General features: G+C 45.5%; 1 protein-coding gene across 1 annotated transcript in view; it reads right to left on the bottom strand.

Annotated features, from left to right (window-relative positions):
- LOC114582679 (transmembrane protease serine 11A-like) overlaps positions 1–18,700 on the bottom strand; it is a 65,770-nt gene that overhangs the window by 31,590 nt on the left and 15,480 nt on the right. Inside the window, exons 2-4 of the mRNA XM_077917584.1 lie at positions 8,684–8,906; positions 3,068–3,219; positions 507–628 (exon numbers count right to left, since the gene is read on the bottom strand). Coding sequence (XP_077773710.1) covers positions 507–627 — 121 coding nt within the window. The 5' untranslated portion in view covers position 628; positions 3,068–3,219; positions 8,684–8,906. The remainder of the gene's footprint in view (positions 1–506; positions 629–3,067; positions 3,220–8,683; positions 8,907–18,700) is intronic.

Below are 18,700 nucleotides of genomic sequence, written 5' to 3'. Positions count from 1 at the left end.
TAGTTAGGTATTATTTGTCATTGTTCTCTCTCCCCCCAAAAAAGCTCAGCAGCTTTGGGGCATCCCCCCCCAAAAAAGCAAGACAACTTTTGCAACCCCCCCAAAAACTTCAAAATTTTGGTCAGCCGCTCCTCCTGAAAAGCTCGACAACTTTGGGGAGCCCCCCCCCCAAAAAAACCTCAACAAAAATCTCAACAACTCTGGGCACTTTGCAATAAATAAGTGGGTTTTGGTTTGCAGTTTGGGCACCCGGTCTCTAAAAGGTTCGCCACCACTGGCATATGAAGACACTGTGCTCCAAAACTCCTCATGACCACTCCCAATGGCTTCATATAGATGTAAAACAGCACTGGGGAGACGACAGCACCCTGCAGAACCTCAAAGCACATGTTCCGGGGTGCATGCCCTGGGCTAGAGGTTGTCTTGATCACAAAGCCTGGTTGAGACCATTTTGAAAACAGAGAGCAGTTCAGGCCAGATGGATTGGTAACAATTGATGCACTCACCATATACCAAAAAATAAACCAGCAGGCCAACAACAAGGGCTACGACTGCAAACACCGCTAGGACAATCAGCGCAATCATCCAAGGCTCCAGGTATCTCGTTCTTGTTTCCGTCCTAGCCATTCTGAGAGAAGTGGGCAAAAATGAAAGAATTATAGGTGAAAAAACAGAGTGGGGAGATTGGCACCTCCCCATGATGAAATAACCAGAGATTAATAGCATGAGTTTTCAATCACATTTTAAATGCCCACTATGAAAGTGTGCTCTGTTTTCTTGCAAACCATTATCTTAGAATTCAGTAAGTACATTAATACATGCAATGAATTATCTGTCCATGAAAACTTAAGTGAAATGGATATCACTTTCACTTGGATCCTATGAGCTTCAAAGCCCTGTTTGGCCATTATCCCTTATGCAAGTCATGATCGCATAAGGGGGAGAGCAGGGATTATATACATCTCGTCCCCTTGCTGTCCATGGATTGGGGGACGGGAGCATGTACATGAAAGGGGGGCTGCTCTGCATTTCCTATTCAGAACCTCTGTGTTCAGGGTAGGGTCCATATGTTTGCAGAGTAGGCTCCCCTCTATAGACATGTCCTCCCCCAGCTGTCAGGATGTGAAAGGCCAGCAGCTAAGCTGTGGTATAGGACCAGCAGAAGCAGTCTGGCTCTCTCCCATACGTGACTGTGAATTGTCTGAGCAAACAGGACTCCGCTGTCTCTAGTTACCAGGAATGCCCCTTTTGTTTTCTCACTCTTTTGCCTTTGTGTGAATTTTTGGGGGTGCCTTAAAAAAAATAAATGTAACATGCACCCATTCTGAGAGGTTACTTCCATGTATTGCACCTTCTCCATCATACCCCCACCACCAGATAGTATAACTAATACGACGTCTACTGTGAGTTCAATTGTTAAGCATTCTTACATTAAAAGAAAAAGATTCAAATCTCTACTAGGAAATGCAATGCAAATGCAAATTACCGTATTTTTCGCTCTATTAAGACGCACGTCTCCCCTCCTAAAAAGGGGAAATGTGTGTGCGTCTTATGGAGCGAATGCAGGCTGCAAAGCTATCGCTGAAGCCAGGAAAGCGAGAGGGATCGGTGCACAGCGATCCCTCTCGCTCTCCTAGCTTCAGCGATAGCAGCGCGAAACCTCTTCAGGGCAATGGGAGGAAAGCTCCCCCTGCCCTGAAGAGGCTTGTCGCGGCTATCCCAGAAGCCAGAACAGCAAGAGGGATCACTGATTTCACTGCACGGTGATCCCTCTTGCTGTTCTGACTTCACTTCGCTGGAGAGGCGCTGCGCAGAGAAGGAGAGATTTTTTTTTCTTGTTCTCCTCCTCTAAAACTAGGTGCGTCTTATGGTCGGGTGCGTCTTAAAGTGTGAAAAATATGGTATGTGGGGTGGGGTTGACTTGGAATTCAAGTGAGTGAGAAGGCTAGTCCTGTGCTTGGTAGTGTGTTGATGGTTGGAGATTATTCATGAATGGACTAACAAAGGAGAAAGGAGATCAGGCAGCTGTAGGCTGTGAACCCCTCTGGTCCTTGTCTGAGCTTGGGGCTCCCTGATTGCCCTATCAGTTATCCATCTTAGTAGTACTAGTGAATTAACATCAGATCAGTCAATGCTGCTAAACCATGTGACGCCAAGAATTATGGATGAACATAGTGACCTGGCATGAGTGAGAGGTTTGTCTCACTCAGTTGTTCCCAACAAGTATTGTGGTACAGTGTTAGCCAAGGCTCTATGGGCTGAGAGAAGAGTTGTCACAGTCTACCACAAACCCATCTCCTTCACCAGATTTCTGCTCCGAAACCTCTCTGTAGCTGGTACTGAGCCCTTGAGACAGGATAGACATTCTCTTACGATGCCATTTGTTCCACTGCGAACAGTTTCTGTGTCTGAGCTGACAGAGATGGTTGGAGGGTGCTTTTGGAGGAACCTAGACTGGTTGATTTGAGGGAACTTCAACATCAATAAGGCTCCCTCTGTCAGGATTTCATGGCCTCCATTGCAACCATGGGTCTGTCTCAGATTAGATCATCTGATCTTACACATTTGGCAGGTCACATCCTTGATTTGGTGCTTTGTACTGGACAGGAGATGGGATGCGGGTGGTGCTGTGGGTTAAACCACAGAGCCTAGGACTGGCCGATCAGAAGGTTGGCGGTTCGATTCCCCGTGACGGGGAGAGCGTCCGTTGCTCGGTCCCTGCTCCTGCCAACCTAGCAATTTGAAAGCACATCAATGTGCAAGTAGATAAATAGGTACTGCTCCAGCGGGAAGGTAAACGGCGTTTCCGTGCGCTGCTCTGGTTCGCCAGAAGCGGCTTAGTCATGCTGGCCACATGACCCGGAAGCTGTACGCCGGCTCCCTCGGCCAATAAAGCGAGATGAGCACCGCAACCCCAGAGCCGGTCACAACTGGACCTAATGGTCAGGGGTCCCTTTACCTTACTGGACAGGAGGGAGGGGATCTGAGATTTTGACTCAGGAACATAGGTATGTTTCATTGGCATAGAAAATTGAGTAAAACTAGGGCTATGGACATATTACTTTACCTTCTACTCTTGAAGGGCTATCAGGGGACAGTTCTCTATGTGAAGTAGTCTTCTGTTTGAAGCACTTTCCAGTCTAAGTCTGGTTTAAAGATAAAGAGCTTGAAGACGGGAGAGCAGAAGGGGCCTTGAAATTGTGCATCATGAGTTGGCACCTGGACAACAAACAAAGCAGGTCATCTGGTCACAGTCTTCTCCACTACTATGGGATGCCTTTTACTTCTATTTAAATGACTAAGTGGTGTTGTTTTAATTTACATCTAATTTAATTAGCACATACACAATTAATGCAAATCCATGTCCTCTTTTCACCTCCTCTTTGTAATGCATTGCCTAATTTTTTAGCTGCCCTACTAATACTAGATGGGCAGAAGAGAACCCAAGCAAGGCAGTGATGAACCCAAGCAATTGCTGATGCGCCAGATGTTGCAAGAGAGTATAAAACTTTGGGCTTGAAATAGAACAGGGGTCAGCAAACTTTTTCAGCAGGGGGCCCTTCCACTATCCCTCAGACCTTGTGGGGGGACCGGACTATTTTTTTTTTTGCGGGACAAATTGAACAAATTCCTATGCCCCACAAATAACCCAGAGATGCATTTTAAATAAAAGCACACATTCTACTCATGTAAAAACACGCTGATTCCTGGACTTTCTGTGGGCTGGATTCAGGAGGCGATTGGGCTGGATCTGGCCCCCGGGCCTTAGTTTGCCTACCTGAAATATACTTGGAGTCCTGTAGTGATTTCATGCTCTTTATTGCAGCTTGTAAAACAGTGATTGAATTGCCCCCAAACCTCAGGCTTTTATATACATTATTTACACAATGAGTCCCGTCTGATTGGCTGATTCTGCTTTCCTCCTGGAGCCTGATTGGTCTTTTCCTGCAGGCCAACCAGTTGTTGCATTCTACTATTCTACCAGCCTAATGGGCTGATTAACTTCTTCCTGGAGCCTGATTGGCCTTCTCCTGCAAGCCAATCAGTTGTTGCCTTCTAGAATCCTACTTGCCTATTGTTCTAGGATCCAAGGTTAGTACATAACAATACAGTGGTGCCTCGCAAGACGAAATTAATTCGTTCCGCGAGTTTTGTCGTCTTGCAAAGCACGGTGTCGGAAAAGTTTTGGAAAAGCTTCAAAAATCACCAAAGTCTTCAAAAACCTTAAAAAAGGCTACCACACCGCATGCTATGAGTTGCTCCTCGAAGTCAAGTCGCAACTGTATTAACGGTGTTAAGAAAAAGGAAACAAACTTGCAAGACGTTTCCGTCTTGCGAAGCAAGCCCATAGGGAAAATCGTCTTGCGAAGCAGCTCAAAAAACAAAAAACCCTTTCGTCTAGCGAGTTTTCCGTCTTGCGAGGCATTCATCTTGCGAGGTACCACTGTACCCATGAAACAGAAGGTCTTCGGTTCCTGGTTTTGATTGAGCTTTAATGAGAGCAGAGAACTTCCCGCTCTGATTCATCCAATGTTTTTTTCAAATTACAAAGCTACCTGCAAACACTAGCTACAGTATTTGTGTTGAGTAATTTCAAGCAAATCCTTGTTATGGGCTTGCCCACATTCTCTCGCAATTTACTGGGTTCAATAATGACAACAACGAAAACCCCACATCACACCCAGGTTGTGACAAAGCACAACGGGGCCTACATGCTGTCCAGCTGAACTGAAAGAAACTGACTTGCTATTTTGTGAACAAGGGTTCAGAGAATCGTGTTATTTTCGCAACTGTGAACTTTGCATTCGAATTCACCAAGCATTTTGTTGCTTATAAATTAGTCATGACTTTGTAATGGGCAACTCGTGAATTTGTAATGCAAATTCCTGAAACAGCTTAAATTGACAGAGTTGTTTACCTGGATTAGCGTGGGCCAAAATGGTAAATGAACTCATCTCTTTTGACTTTCCATCAAGTGTTGGAGCCAGAGTTCTTTAGAGATACGACGTGTTTTTCCAAGTAAACTAACAATTCAATTTGATATGCAAATTCAAAAACTTGAGATTTGCTTTCAGGGTAGATCTTAGAGGGTGTTTTTTTAAGCGTGGCACCTAGCAAACTGGAATGTCATTGTCAAGAACCGGTGCTCAACATAAAAATACAGCAAATTAGCACCAGTTCCTCTTTAATTTATTATAGTTGCATGGGAACACACACAACAAGGCATGATAACTGTTACATCTGTGTAATGTCACAGCACATAATGTCATCCTGCTATCATCGCATATTCCTGAACGCCATGGTGCCACCAGGAGATGCAACCAGTAATGCCATTTCTAGGATTGAGGAATGGGTACAAGGAAGGCAGGGGTTGGGGAGACAAGATGGGGATAGACTGAAAACAAAACTATCGCAACTCATGCCAGCATTTCAGATATGATTTCACTACAACACTGTATCTCCATAATTTTTCTATCAGCCATTATTGGCTAAGGACTATGGAATAGTCATTTCTCAAATATGCCCCTTCTCAAATATGACTGTTCTTCTCTACAGTCACATTTTATCTCCCAAAAACGTTGCCTTGACAATGAATTGCGCTTTGAATACCAGCTGATTCAGTTCTCCTCCTCCATTGTTGCTCTCCACAACTAAGGATGCAATGATCCGCTGTCCACAGGAACAATAAAAGTATCCAGTGGTATCACCAATAAACTGTTCCTAACCCACTAAGCCTCTCTTTTGCAAAGTCATGAGCCACATTCTGAGCACAGCTCCCCTTGTGATTTAAAAACAGGTTGAAGATCTTGCACACACTATTGTATATTGCCCTTTGTATTATGTGACGTATGGAAGTGAGAGCTGGACCATAAAGAAGGCTGATTGCCGAAGAATTGATGCTTTTGAATTCTGGTGCTGGAGGAGACTCTGGAGAGTCCCATGGACTGCAAGAAGATCCAACCTATCCATTCTGAAGGAAATCAGCCCTGAGTGCTCAATGGAAGGACAGATCCTGAAGCTGAGGCTCTAATACTTTGGCCACCTCATGAGAAGAGAAGACTCCCTGGAAAAGACCCTGATGTTGGGAAAGATGGAGGGCACAAGGAGAAGGGGACGACAGAGGATGAGATAGTTGGACAGTGTTCTCGAAGCTACAAACATGAGTCTGACCAAACTGCGGGAGGCAGTGGAAGACAGGAGTGCCTGGCGTGCTCTGGTCTATGGGGTCATGAAGAGTCGGACACGACTAAACGACTAAACAACAACAACAACAATTATATGCTCAGCAACATTACTTGGGGCAGATCTTAGCAAGCAACGCAGGAAAGTTCACCCAGAAGACTGTAATCTACCTGCTGCACTGACAAGATATGTATATGTTCACTGCAAAGATTGGATGGCACATGTTCTATCTGCAGGAACATTATCCTCAAGGAGATAATTAAAGGATAATGCTGTGACTTGCTAGGGAGATTCAGAATTTTAAGTTTATGCTTTTAGGGAATTCAGTTTAGGTTTGCATACAATCTCAACACGCACACACACACACACACACACACACACATCACACATACAGTGGTACCTGGGGTTAAGTACTTAATTTGTTCCGGAGGTCCGTTCTTAACCTGAAACTGTTCTTAACCTGAAGCACCACTTTAGCTAATGGGGCCTCCTGCTGCCGCCGTGCCGCCGGAACACAATTTCTGTTCTCATCCAAGCAAAGTTCTTAACCTCAGGTACTATTTCTGGGTTATGGGAGTCTGTAACCTGAAGCGTATGTAACCCGAGGTACCACTGTACTTGTTGCTATGGCCAATGGCTGACGCAAATAAAGTTTCATTCACACACACACACACACACACACACACACACTTTCATTAACTTGATACAAATACGTAGCTCCCTTTCTGTCGAAGGTTTGTTTGTTTTATGTTGGTCTGATGAGTAGGTACAAAAAAAACAACCAGTGTGAAAGCATGGCAAATGAAGGGGTGCAGAAAATGGCACCAGGAGGACAAGCCAACAGAGAAAGGCCATCAGCTTTCTGCCCAGCATATCAGCTGCATCTGTCTGCCTATTATTGGTGAGAGAATAATGGACTGGATTGACCTTTAGTCTGAATAAGTAAGGCAGTTGTACTGCCTCTGCCGTTCAACTGGTGGTAATCCACCGGGAAGTTGTCCTGAGTCAGCTCCTTTGAGATGAATGGGAGCTGCATAACAGCATCTACTTGTTTCAAAGGAGAACTTAGTGACGGCCTCTGTCTAGTCTTAGCAACATTTCACATTTGCCCATGAGAACATTTGTGCCCCCATTTCTAAAAACACAGAGTTTTAGGGAAAGGAGGAGATATTCTGACGAGGAAGACCAGCAACTGCAAGACTCAAAATACAACCACATGTTATGCAAGTGGAATTTATGTCAGTAATTTGCAGTTCCACCCCACCCACCCCCAACTTATTGCTCTTTTTCCCAATCACAAACCCCATTCACTTCTGCTGGTGGCAGAAGTCAATGCCATAGTCTCGGGTGGATCTCCTCCGAATGTAATCAGTTGATGCCCAGCTATGATATGACCACAGGACAATGTCCAACTTGGCAGAGTTGCACAATATGAAGGAGAACAGCAGGGCTCCTGTTCCTCTGTCAGTGGTGTGGAATACAGTGGTACCTCAGGTTACAAACGCTTCGGGTGACAAACACTTCAGGTTACAGACTCCCCTAACCCGGAAGTAGTACCTCGGGGTAAGAACTTTACCTCAGGATGAGAACAGAAATCGTGCGGTGGCAGCGCGAGGCCCCATTAGCTAAAGTGGTCTTCAGGTTAAGAACAGTTTCAGGTTAAGGACGGACCTCCGGAACGAATTAAGTTCTTAACCTGAGGTACCACTGTAGAGGGTTTTAGTAGGTGCTGCTTTCTTCCTCCACTTGTACTCAACTGTTAGAAGAAAAGGCCCCTTGCTGTCTCCCAGAGGACTCATACAGTGGGACTCTGCCAACTAAGGGAACCTGTACGGTTCCAGAAGGGCTATGCAAACTCCAGGTCCCATGGTCCAGTTTCCTCATATAACCACTTCACATTTAGAATCATAGCATCTTAGAGTTGGAAGGGATCCATAGCTGTCAACTTTTCTGTTTTCTTGCGAGGAATCCTATTCGGAATAAGGGAATTTCCCTTAAAAAAAGTTAACAGTTGACAGCTATGAAGGGATCTTGAGAGGGTTGTGTAGTTCAACACCTTGCAAGAATCTCAGCTAAAGCACCCATGGCAGATGGCCATCCCACCTCTGCTTGTAAACCTCCAAGGAAAGCGTGCCCACCACCTCTCGTGGGCGTCTGTTCCACTGCCAAACAGCTCTAACCGTCTGAAAGTTTTTCTGAATGTTTAGTCAGAATCTCCTTTCTTGCAACTTGAAGCCATTGGTTCGAGTCCTACCCTCCAGAGCAGGAGAAAACAAGCACGCTCCCTCCTCCATGTGACAGCCCTTGAGATATTTGAAGATGGCTATCACATCGCCTCTTGTTTTCCCCTCTTCTGGGCTAAACATACCCAGATCCTTCAAGCGCTCCTCATAAGTCTTAGCTTCCAGACCCTTGTTCATCTTGGTTGCCCTCCTCTGCAAAAGTTCCAGCTTGTAAAATAAATAAATAAATAAATAACCCCTGGGTAAAAACCACCTACCAGATCGCATTGACCACTGCAGCTTCCAAGCCCTCAGTAAGAAGTTGCCTCTAGACCTGACATCACCTCCAGGTTGCTGGTGATATCTGATGCAAAGGATGTGACCCAATATGCTGAGTTATCACTCTGTGTCTTGCTCCTCCTCCCTTCATCCAAGACAAGACAGCCTGCAGCTCAAGATCTCCGTCTGCGGTGACCAGACCGGTTCAGGGAGGTGCCAGATCTGGAGGGACATGATGGGGAAGAAGCGTTTGAGGGATCAAGCATCAAAACATGGCAACTATTCCAACAAGACAAACCCCACCCCTCCATTTGTAAACAACAATACAGTGGTACCTTGGTTTACAACCATAATCCGTTCCGGAGGTCCGTTTGTAAACCAAAACAGGTTATATAATAATAATTTATTATTTGTACCCCGCCCATCTGGCTGGGTTTCCCCAGCCACTCTGGGCGGCTTCCAACAAAGACCAAAAATACACTAAAATACATTAAAAACGTCCCTGAACAGGGCTGCCTTCGGATGTCTTCCGAATGTCAGGTAAGTGTTTATCTCTTTGACATCTGGTAGGAGGGCGTTCCACAGGGCGGGTGCCACTACTGAGAAGGCCCTCTGCCTGGTTCCCTGTAGCTTTGCTTCTCGCAATGGGGGAACCGCCAGAAGGCCCTCGGCACTGGACCTCAGCGTCTGGGCAGAACAATGGGGGGTGGAGACGCTGCTTCTGGTATAGTGGGCCGAGGCCGTTTAGGGCTTTAAAGGTCAACACCAACACTTTGAATTGTGCTCGGAAATGTACTGGGAGCCAATGTAGGTCTTTCAAGACCGGTGTTATGTGATCTCGGTGGCCGCCCCCAGTCACCAGTCTAGCTGCCACATTCTGGATTAGTTGTAGTTTCCGGGTCACCTTCAAAGGTAGCCCCACATACAGCGCATTGCAGTAGTCCAAGCGGGAGATAACTAGAGCATGCACCACTCTGGCGAGACAGTCTGCAGGCAGGTAGGGTCTCAGCCCGTGTACCAGGTGGAGCTGGTAGACAGGTGCCCTGGATACAGAATTGACCTGTGCCTCTATGGACAGCTGTGAGTCCAAAACGACTCCCAGGCTGCGCACCTGGTCCTTCAGGGGCACAGTTATCCCAGCTCCTGCCAACCTAGCATTTCGAAAGCATGTCAAAGTGCAAGTAGATAAATAGGTACCGCTCCGGCAGGAAGGTAAATGGCGTTTCTGTGCACTGCTCTGGTTTTGCCAGAAGCGGCTCGGTCATGCTGGCCACATGACCCGGAAGCTGTACGCCGGCTCCCTTGGCCAGTAAAGCAAGATGAGCGCCGCAACCCCAGAGTCATTCGTGACTGGACTTAACTGTCAGGGGTCCTTTACCTTTAACTTTTAATCGAAAATAAGGTTGCAAACGCACTTCTGGGTTTGACGTGTTTGTATTCCAAAACGTATGCAAACGAAGACGTATGCAAACCAAGGTACCACTGTAATCCTGAATAGTAACAACCTGATGGACAGCATTGACCACAAAAGCCTAGAACCGCAATGCAAATGTTCAAAGCTTCTGAAACGGAAAACTGCAGGTAAGATGCAATATGTAGTCCAGTTTAGTGGCCTGGGTGGGTTACGTATCTTCTGAAGTATCAGCCAATGGGATGAATTTATTTTTAATTGACCCATTTGCATGATATTTCTAAGCAGTCCATGAATAATAATATTCAAAAAGCCAAAAGTCCCCTTCTAAAAGCAATCGAATAATGCATGATGCAGCCACAAATGCAGAAATACTTTGAAGTGATTTCCCTGTCGACACTGGTGCAGTAAATGCAGACATTACAGCATGACAGGGCAGGAAAATGACAGGCTACGGCGTGTTGCAACAAGATGTAGGTGGAACATTCATTCCCAGATTACAAGAAGAACCTATTTGTCTCCAGTTGCCTTCTATACAGAAATTTAGCAGCGGACCTTTTTCCTATCGTGGAGATAAAGTATGAAAAAAACCTTCACTTTACTTAATTTCTGCATGTTAGGCTGCAGGGAAAGTGTTGGCAATCCTGTGTGTTTCTAAGGATTCTCCTGAGATTGCTTTCTAAACCATTTCTAAAATTGAACCCTTCTTACTTAATTGTGCAAACGTGCAAAACGATATTCACAGAAGAGAGCGACAGCTGTGTTCGGCACTGGCGCCTCAATACAGAATGAGTTCTCAAAAGGAACCTAGAGTGTAATTAGTCTGTGGAACTCATTACAACATGATATTTTAAGGCAATGATTAAGCAAGATTCAGAGAAGGAAAAGAATTGGGAGACTTGACAAATGCCCACAGGGGAATTATGATTAATGCTACCAAGCCCTTTGGGAAGGGATTACACTTGACAATAGAAATCAGAGTAATAGCTATGCATTAGGATTACAGATGAGGTTCCTGTTGCGGTCAGACCACATGTATGAACTCGGAAGACTTTGCAACCTGGGAGCCTAGCACAAAAAATGACTGGATTCTGTGGGGAAGCTCATCAATGGATCTCAGAAATAATCCGGAAAAATCAATATTATCTTTCTTACGGAGAAGAAGAACGAAATCTCTCTACAGCTGCTCCTCTGGAGCTGACCTGTTTTGTGGTACAGCCATTTCTTTGGCCTTGCCTCTGTGCCTTAAACAGCAGTGACATGTTGTTGTTGTTTAGTCATTTAGTCATGTCCACCTCTTCGTGACCGCATGGACAAGAGCACGCCAGGCACTCCTGTCTTTCACTGCCTCCCGCAGTTTGGTCAAACTCATGTTAGCAGCTTCAAGAACACTGTCCAACCATCTCGTCCTCTGTCGTCCCCTTCTCCTTGTGCCCTCCATCTTTACCAACATCAGGGTCTTTTCCCGGGAGTCTTCTCTTCTCATGAGGTGGCCAAAGTATTGGAGCCTGAGCTTTAGGATCTGTCCTTCCAGTGAGCACTCAGGGCTGATTTTCTTAAGAATGGAAAGGTTTGATCTTCTTGCAGTCCATGGGACTCTCAAGAGTCTTCTCCAGCACCTTAATTCAAAAGCATCAATTCTTCGGCGATCAGCCTTCTTAATGGTCCAGCTCTCACTTCCATACATCACTACTGGGAAAACCATAGCTTTAACTATACGGACCTTTGTTGGCAAGGTGATGTCTCTGCTTTTTGCTTTGCAGTGACATATAGGAATTTAAATGGTGGTACGAGTGCCCTGTAGCACTTTCACATGATTATGCCATTCTAGATTGACGTAAGAAGGCCCATTTAGTCGAGCATCCTGTTCCCTCAGTGGCCTTTTCCCCCTTCAGTGGCTAACCACACAATTCCAGGCTAGGGATGCCATACATTCGGGTGGAATTGACATTCGGGTGGAATTTCCAAAAACAACTTTTGGGGTGTCCTGGTTTTTGAAATATGGCAACCCTAAATTCTGTAATTTCTTCTTTGCCTTCCTTCTGTGCCTGAATAACTCCCTCCTTTGGATTACTGTATGCTGAGTCCAGCTTTGGCACTCCTGATTTTACTTATTTTGTTCATTCAATCTTGCAACTAGGCCACTCTTTCCCTGAGGTAATGTTGCAGTTGTCCCAGGCAGGCTAAAGGGCTTTACAGAGACCTGGACTGGGAGGGGAACATTTTATTTTATTTTATTTTATTTTATCTAAGATGGCAAAAAATAGGGAAGCCCAACCTTAACTTGCAAACTTCTTTGCTTCTTATTATGTGAACAGATTGCCTTTCACATAATAAATTGTTTCTCACAATTTGGGCCAAAGTACTAATTCAACTTATGTGACCTAAGTTAAAGCAGAAAATTATCTCCCTATTTGAGACCCCAGATTTATATGTAGTTGCACTGATATAAAGAACTTCAAACAATACATTTAAAAGGCTCTCGGGAAATTATGGCATATCTGTCTAAGCTCCAAAGTGGTTTGTTTAGAAAGGAAGGAAGGAACGCCAGACCAACCACAGAAAATGTTTAAATAGGCTAATAATATCCATAGTGAAAGATACCATTCATCTTAAATCTGGGGAAGCAATTCAGCCTGAGAGTTTTCCAACCACATTTTGAAAAGCTTTCCCCAAGACGCTGTCTTAGCCCCTTATTGGACTATTTCATGGTCAGATTCTTAATTCTGTTGTTATTCCCATGTCAGGCAAGCCCAAAACGTACAAATATTGTCCAGTCTCTCTATTAATGACCGTTCCCCACTCCAAATGGGGGGGGTGCTTTTTGCGTGGTCACACGCAGCCCCCTGACCCTACACAATCTCCAGCAAGTCAGACTGGCTTTGCCTTCCCAAGCTGAATACCTGGAGGTTCCCGCCTAACCTCAGACAGTCAACCAATCCCAGCTGGGGAGGTGTTGCCAGGGGAGTTGACCAGGTAGGGTTAGGACCGCCCTGCACACACAATAGAGGGTGGAACTTACCTGGGAGTCCTCAGCCGGCTCCAGAGCTTCTCCCACCCGGCCCTCCCTCAGTTTATGCCTTCCTTTTGCAGCTTAACCTCTTCTTTACAGGTACGTGGGCGCTGCTACGGTCATTGATGGTTGCTGTTGAAGGACCGGGAAGGAATTTCCCTGCATTGGCAGGTTTTGCCTTCCCCGTAGCAAAACATCACAACTTTGGCAGTTTCAGGCCTTGGGCAGAATCCTTTAGTCTATCTTCCCTAAATGGGGGGGGGGCATGAAGCAGAGACTCACACCCCCCCTGCGGCGGTGAACCCAGGGTTCCCCGTTAAAGGGGTTGTTTTGAGGGGAGTCATTGGCCATACGCCGAGAGGTTGTCAGTGGTCTACCCCTGCGTTGCGGCAAAATGGGGGGTGGGCTCTCTGCTAAAGCCAGTGTGGTGTAGTGGTTAAGAGCAGTAGTCTCTTAATCTGGGGAACCGGGTTCGCTTCCCCGCTCCTCCACATGCAGCTGCTGGGTGACCTTGGGCTAGTCAGACTTCTCTGAAGTCTCTCAGCCCCACTCACCTCACAGAGTGTTTGTTGTGGGGGAGGAAGGAAAAGGAGAATGTTAGCCGCTTTGAGACTCCTTAGGGTAGTGATAAAGCGGGATATCAAATCCAAACTCTTCTTCTTCTTTTTCTTCTTCTTCTTCTTCTTAAACATACATTTTCCAGAGCCAGCCCAATCCCCACACAGTTTGGATAACCCTGCTGTACCCCAGACCCCCGGACGGGGGACTGGGAGGGATAAACGCCCAATGCCTAATCCAAGGTCTCCCTACATCTGAAAGTTTAATCAAGTTGTGGCCAATTTTAATCCCATAACACGCTGTCATGAGTCATCATTCCTCCTGGGGGTCGCCGGGGGTCGGGGGTCTCCACCTGGCCACGCAAATGCCATCCTTAAAAGCCTTACCAAAAATAATCTTTGCCGATAATTCAGAAGGCAGGTTATGTTCACAAAAAAACAGAAGAGAGCCACCCCAGAAAAACAGATGGCAGATATTTGCAGTACGCTTCGTGGTAAAAGGGACACAGGTGGCGCAGTGGGTTAAACCACAGAACCTAGGACTTGCCGATCAGAAGGTCGGAGGTTCGAATCCCTGTGACGGGGTGAGCTCCCGTTGCTCAGTCCCAGCTCCTGCCAACCTAGCAGTTCGAAAGCGCGGCAAAGTGCACTCTGGTGGGAAGGTAAACGGTATTTCCGTTCGCTGCTCTGGTTCGCCAGAAGCGGCTTAGTCATGCTGGCCACATGACCCGGAAGCTGTATGCCAGCTCCCTCAGCCAACAAAGCGAGATGAGAGCCGCAACCCCAGAGTCGGCCACGACTGGACCTAACGGTCAGGGGTCCCTTTACCTTTGTGGTAAAAATGATCCTCTTAACAAACGTCCATCAACCATTTGCTGAAGCATTGCGACAATGGACCGGAGGCTATCAAAGCCCTACACACATAGCCAAGAGCTCTAAAGAAGACTTGGCTTCAGCTCCCTTTTGCAACTTTCATGAAACTGGTATCTTCAAGGTGTTTTGGTCTACAAGACCTATTAGCTCCAGCCAACACTGCCAACTGTCAGGGATGATGGGAGGCAGAGTCTAGCAACATCTTGGGGGGTGGAGTGACAGGTTCACCTTAATGTTGCCTTAAATCAACATTGTTAATATCAACATTTCCAAATCTTAACCACCCCTTATTCTAACATAGGAAAAGCAGGTCCATGCCATTTCTATGTAATCAGATTTCTTTTTTCCGCAGCCACTAGCAGATTCCAAATGAACTAATAATGGACCTGTTTAACCTGTCCGTCAACAACCTTGGATGCTCCCCATTTTTATAAATGAAGATTATGGCATAATTCCATGCACCATGCAATTCGGAGTACATTAAGCATTCATTTAATACACTCATGAATGACACCAGTAAAGGTCTTAAATCACTCAGCAGGGAAGTTATCAAATGTTGAGATTATGTTCTATTTAAAGTTTATATGATGTGTGCCAATAGGAGCTTTAAAAAGTCCATAACTCTTCCTTCTTCAGGTTGGGCTCACGTCATTGCTTATAAAAAGCAACAAATCCTGCAAAGATGTCATTATTGCAAGTTTCTAAGGGTATACATGGAATTGAACTTCCTCTTTGTTCCCCCGCAAACTTGCAAGTAAACATACTCCCCTTTGGTACTGCTTCTGAAGTACTATTCTCATACTCTGTTTGGCCAAGACAGTTCTAGTTTCCCAAGCCTTGTCACAACGAAATCACTGTTTGAGCCATGTCCCAGCCTCTCATTATAATGCCTAAAAATTAAAGTTGCCAGCCACCGATCTCTTCTAACTTCTTATGACAGCCTTCAGTTGTTCAGCAACAACAACCCTGCCATGGAACTCCCAACTCAAAGGAACATCTCCTGTTGCCTAAAGGTAAAGGTAAAGGGACCCCTGATCATTAGGTCCAGTCGTGGCCGACTCTGGGGTTGCGGTGCTCATCTTGCTTTATTGGCCGAGCGAGCCGGCGTACAGCTTCCAGGTCATGTGGCCAGCATGACGAAGCCGCTTCTGGTGAACCAGAGCAGCACACGGAAATACCATTTACATTCCCGCTGGAGTGGCACCTATTTATCTACTTGCACTTTGACGTGCTTTCAAACTGCTAGGTTGGCAGGAGCAGGGACCGAGCAATGGGAGCTCACCCCGTCGCGGGGATTCGAGCCGCCGACCTTCTGATTGGCAAGTCCTAGGCTCTGTGGTTTAACCCACAGCACCACCTGCGTCCCTCCTGTTGCCTACTTGGTTATTATTTAGTTGACAGGATGAGGCATCCTTAGTCATAGCACACTAAGGCCAGCATATAAACTCCGGACCAGTATGTATGATAACAATGATTAGCTTTACTGCCTGTCCTTCACCAGAAGGTCCTTAGGGCAGGTTATATCAAGAGAGCATCAAAAATATGTTATGGCATGAGGATGTATCTCTCTGGGCTCATGCCACAAATACTGCGGCAATGGAGGAACTTTGGGAAGGAAGACTATGAGGAAAAGGCCCTTTGCACCATGAGGCTGCGCTTAGCAGAAATATCCTGGCCTCAGAACACATCTATCCTATAGAAAGACCTGAGTGTGCTTCTCTTCAGCGCTTCCGTTGGTGTAAATAGATGCTTCCCCTCTGGAGGGCGGGGAGCAATTCTCAGCAGGAGAGGAAAGAGTTAAGCCCCCTCCCTGCATGCCATGGTCCCAATCCAGCTCATGGCTACTGCTGTTAAAGGGAGGGGGGACATCCTTTAAATGCATCTGTGCATTTCATATTGCAAAGCCAGAGAGCGTTGCTGAAAAAGAAACTCAGGGGTGGAGTTTGGGTGTACTGCATAACTTCCTGCCCCCCCCCCCCGTTATGTACTAAAGTTCTCACCCTGGGCCAGCAGGGGGATACCGTAGATAGTTTTCACTCAGGTCTGCATATGCAAATAAGGAATTGAAAGTGACGTTCAGTGATTGGATAGTTACAGAAAGTGGTTACTGTTGCTTTGTAGTGGAGCTCTATATAAGCAGGCTGGCTGAACCCTTCAGTTCAGTTCAGTTCTGTTCTGGCCTGTGAATAAACAAGAGCTGTCTGAAGAATCGCTGTGTCGTCTGATATGTTTACCCACAACTTAACACACCCCCCCCTCTGAAGCAAATACTAAGTTGTGCAAAATAGAGAAAGGTGAAGAATAAATTACGCAAACTTGATTGGTTGGCGCAATTTATGTAGGTTGCAGCGGATGCCTTTTCTGAGCATGAAACAGGAGGCAAAATATTGAAATGCATCACACTGAAGAACGGAAAGGCTGGGCGATGGAAGTAGCATCTCAGATGACCTGCTCTGTTTTTGTTTTTGTTTTAAATGATATTTATTAAAGTTTAACAGTTACAGAAAAAAGAAAAGCAAACAATAAAAAGTTACAATACTTCAAAAATAAAAAAATACAATAAAAAGCAACAATACAACAAAACAATAAGAAAGAAAAAACAAAAACATTTAAAAACAAAAACATTTAAAAAAGAAAAAAAAATCCAATATTTTCATGTCTTTATCTTTCATTTACTTATTTCCTTGACTTCCTCACACCTCCCTTTTTTGTATTCTAATTCAATTAGTTGTTTCAGCAAGTCCTTTCCCTCTTTCTCAGATTTTGTTCCATAATTTATCTTAACGCAATTTAACCTTAGATTTTACACCTTGACTGACCTGCTCTGTTTGAATCCTTGCCCTAGTTGACCAGTCAAATACTGTCAGCCATCCCATGAAGCTGATGGGCAGCAGATTTATTTAATTACAAGAGCAAGAGGAGAAGCAAGGGCCGCTTACCATACATTCTCATCCTGCAGCTCTCAGGGAGCTAACCTCGTAGCACAGCAGAGCCTTTTCTGCTGTAACCAGAATAAAAACATGCAGGTTCCAGTGGCAAAGGCCTACCTGCCTAGAAGGTAGGGAGAGCAGGACATATAACACCGGTCTTGAAAGACCTATTGTTAAGTTGGGGAGAACATAGCAGACGACACAGCGATTTCTCCAGAGCAGCTCTTTATTTGTAAGCTGGACAGAACTGAACAGCAAACAGCTCAGCCGGCCTGCTTTTATAGGCAGCCGGCTGTCAACACTGTAGCAACAACAACCCAGGGTTTCCCGCCTAAAATAACTGACGTGGACCTGAGTGAAAACTATCTACAGTATCCCCCTGCTGGCCCAGGGTGAGAACTTCAGTACATAACACCTATATATATATATAAAGTGTCGTGAAGCCAATTTTTATTTATTTTAATAAATAAGAAGAGTTTTTAGGGGTGTTTGAATGTTTTCTGCAGTTTTTCTGTGGTCTTATGTAGGTTTTATGTAGTTTTGTAGTAGTTTTATGTAGTTTTGTAGTAGTTTTATGTAGTTTTTCAATTTCATTGTTCTGCATGGGATAATGACAGTAAAGATATCGTATATCATATTTATTATAAAAACACATATTTTTGCCATTTTGTCACCCCCTCAGTGATGACACCCGGGGTGACCGGCACCCACCGCAACCCCCTTCCTACGCCACTGCCCCATCCCTACCCATGCCTTCAAAATGTTCAGATGCACAGGGCACACACCCTCCAACTGCTTTTGGAGCATTTAAAGGAGCAGGACAGGTTTCTAGGTTGTAATCTGGGCATGTTTGCCGGAGTAAAGGCAGGGCTTATCCGCACTTAGCTTTCCAGGCTCAAGTGCAAGTTTTAAAACTCCATGTCAAGGGCGCCTCCCCTTTTCTTTTGCTCTGGAGATTTCCCTACAAAAACACACTCTCTAAAGCATGACCAGAGCAAACAGAAATCTGTGGAAAACCCAAGTTAGCATTTGCTACGGTTGAGTAAGTCACCTTGCCAACAAAGGTCCGTATAGTTAAAGCCATGGTTTTCCCAGTAGTGATGTATGGAAGTGAGAGCTGGACCATAAAGAAGGCTGATCGCCGAAGAATTGATGCTTTTGAATTATGGTGCTGGAGGAGACTCTTGAGAGTCCCATGGACTGCAAGAAGATCAAACGCATCCATTCTTAAG

The sequence above is a fragment of the Podarcis muralis genome, chromosome 13 (assembly GCF_964188315.1).
Source record: "Podarcis muralis chromosome 13, rPodMur119.hap1.1, whole genome shotgun sequence".
NCBI classification, from domain to species: domain Eukaryota; kingdom Metazoa; phylum Chordata; class Lepidosauria; order Squamata; family Lacertidae; genus Podarcis; species Podarcis muralis.
This window is presented reverse-complemented; position numbering and strand designations above follow the sequence as displayed.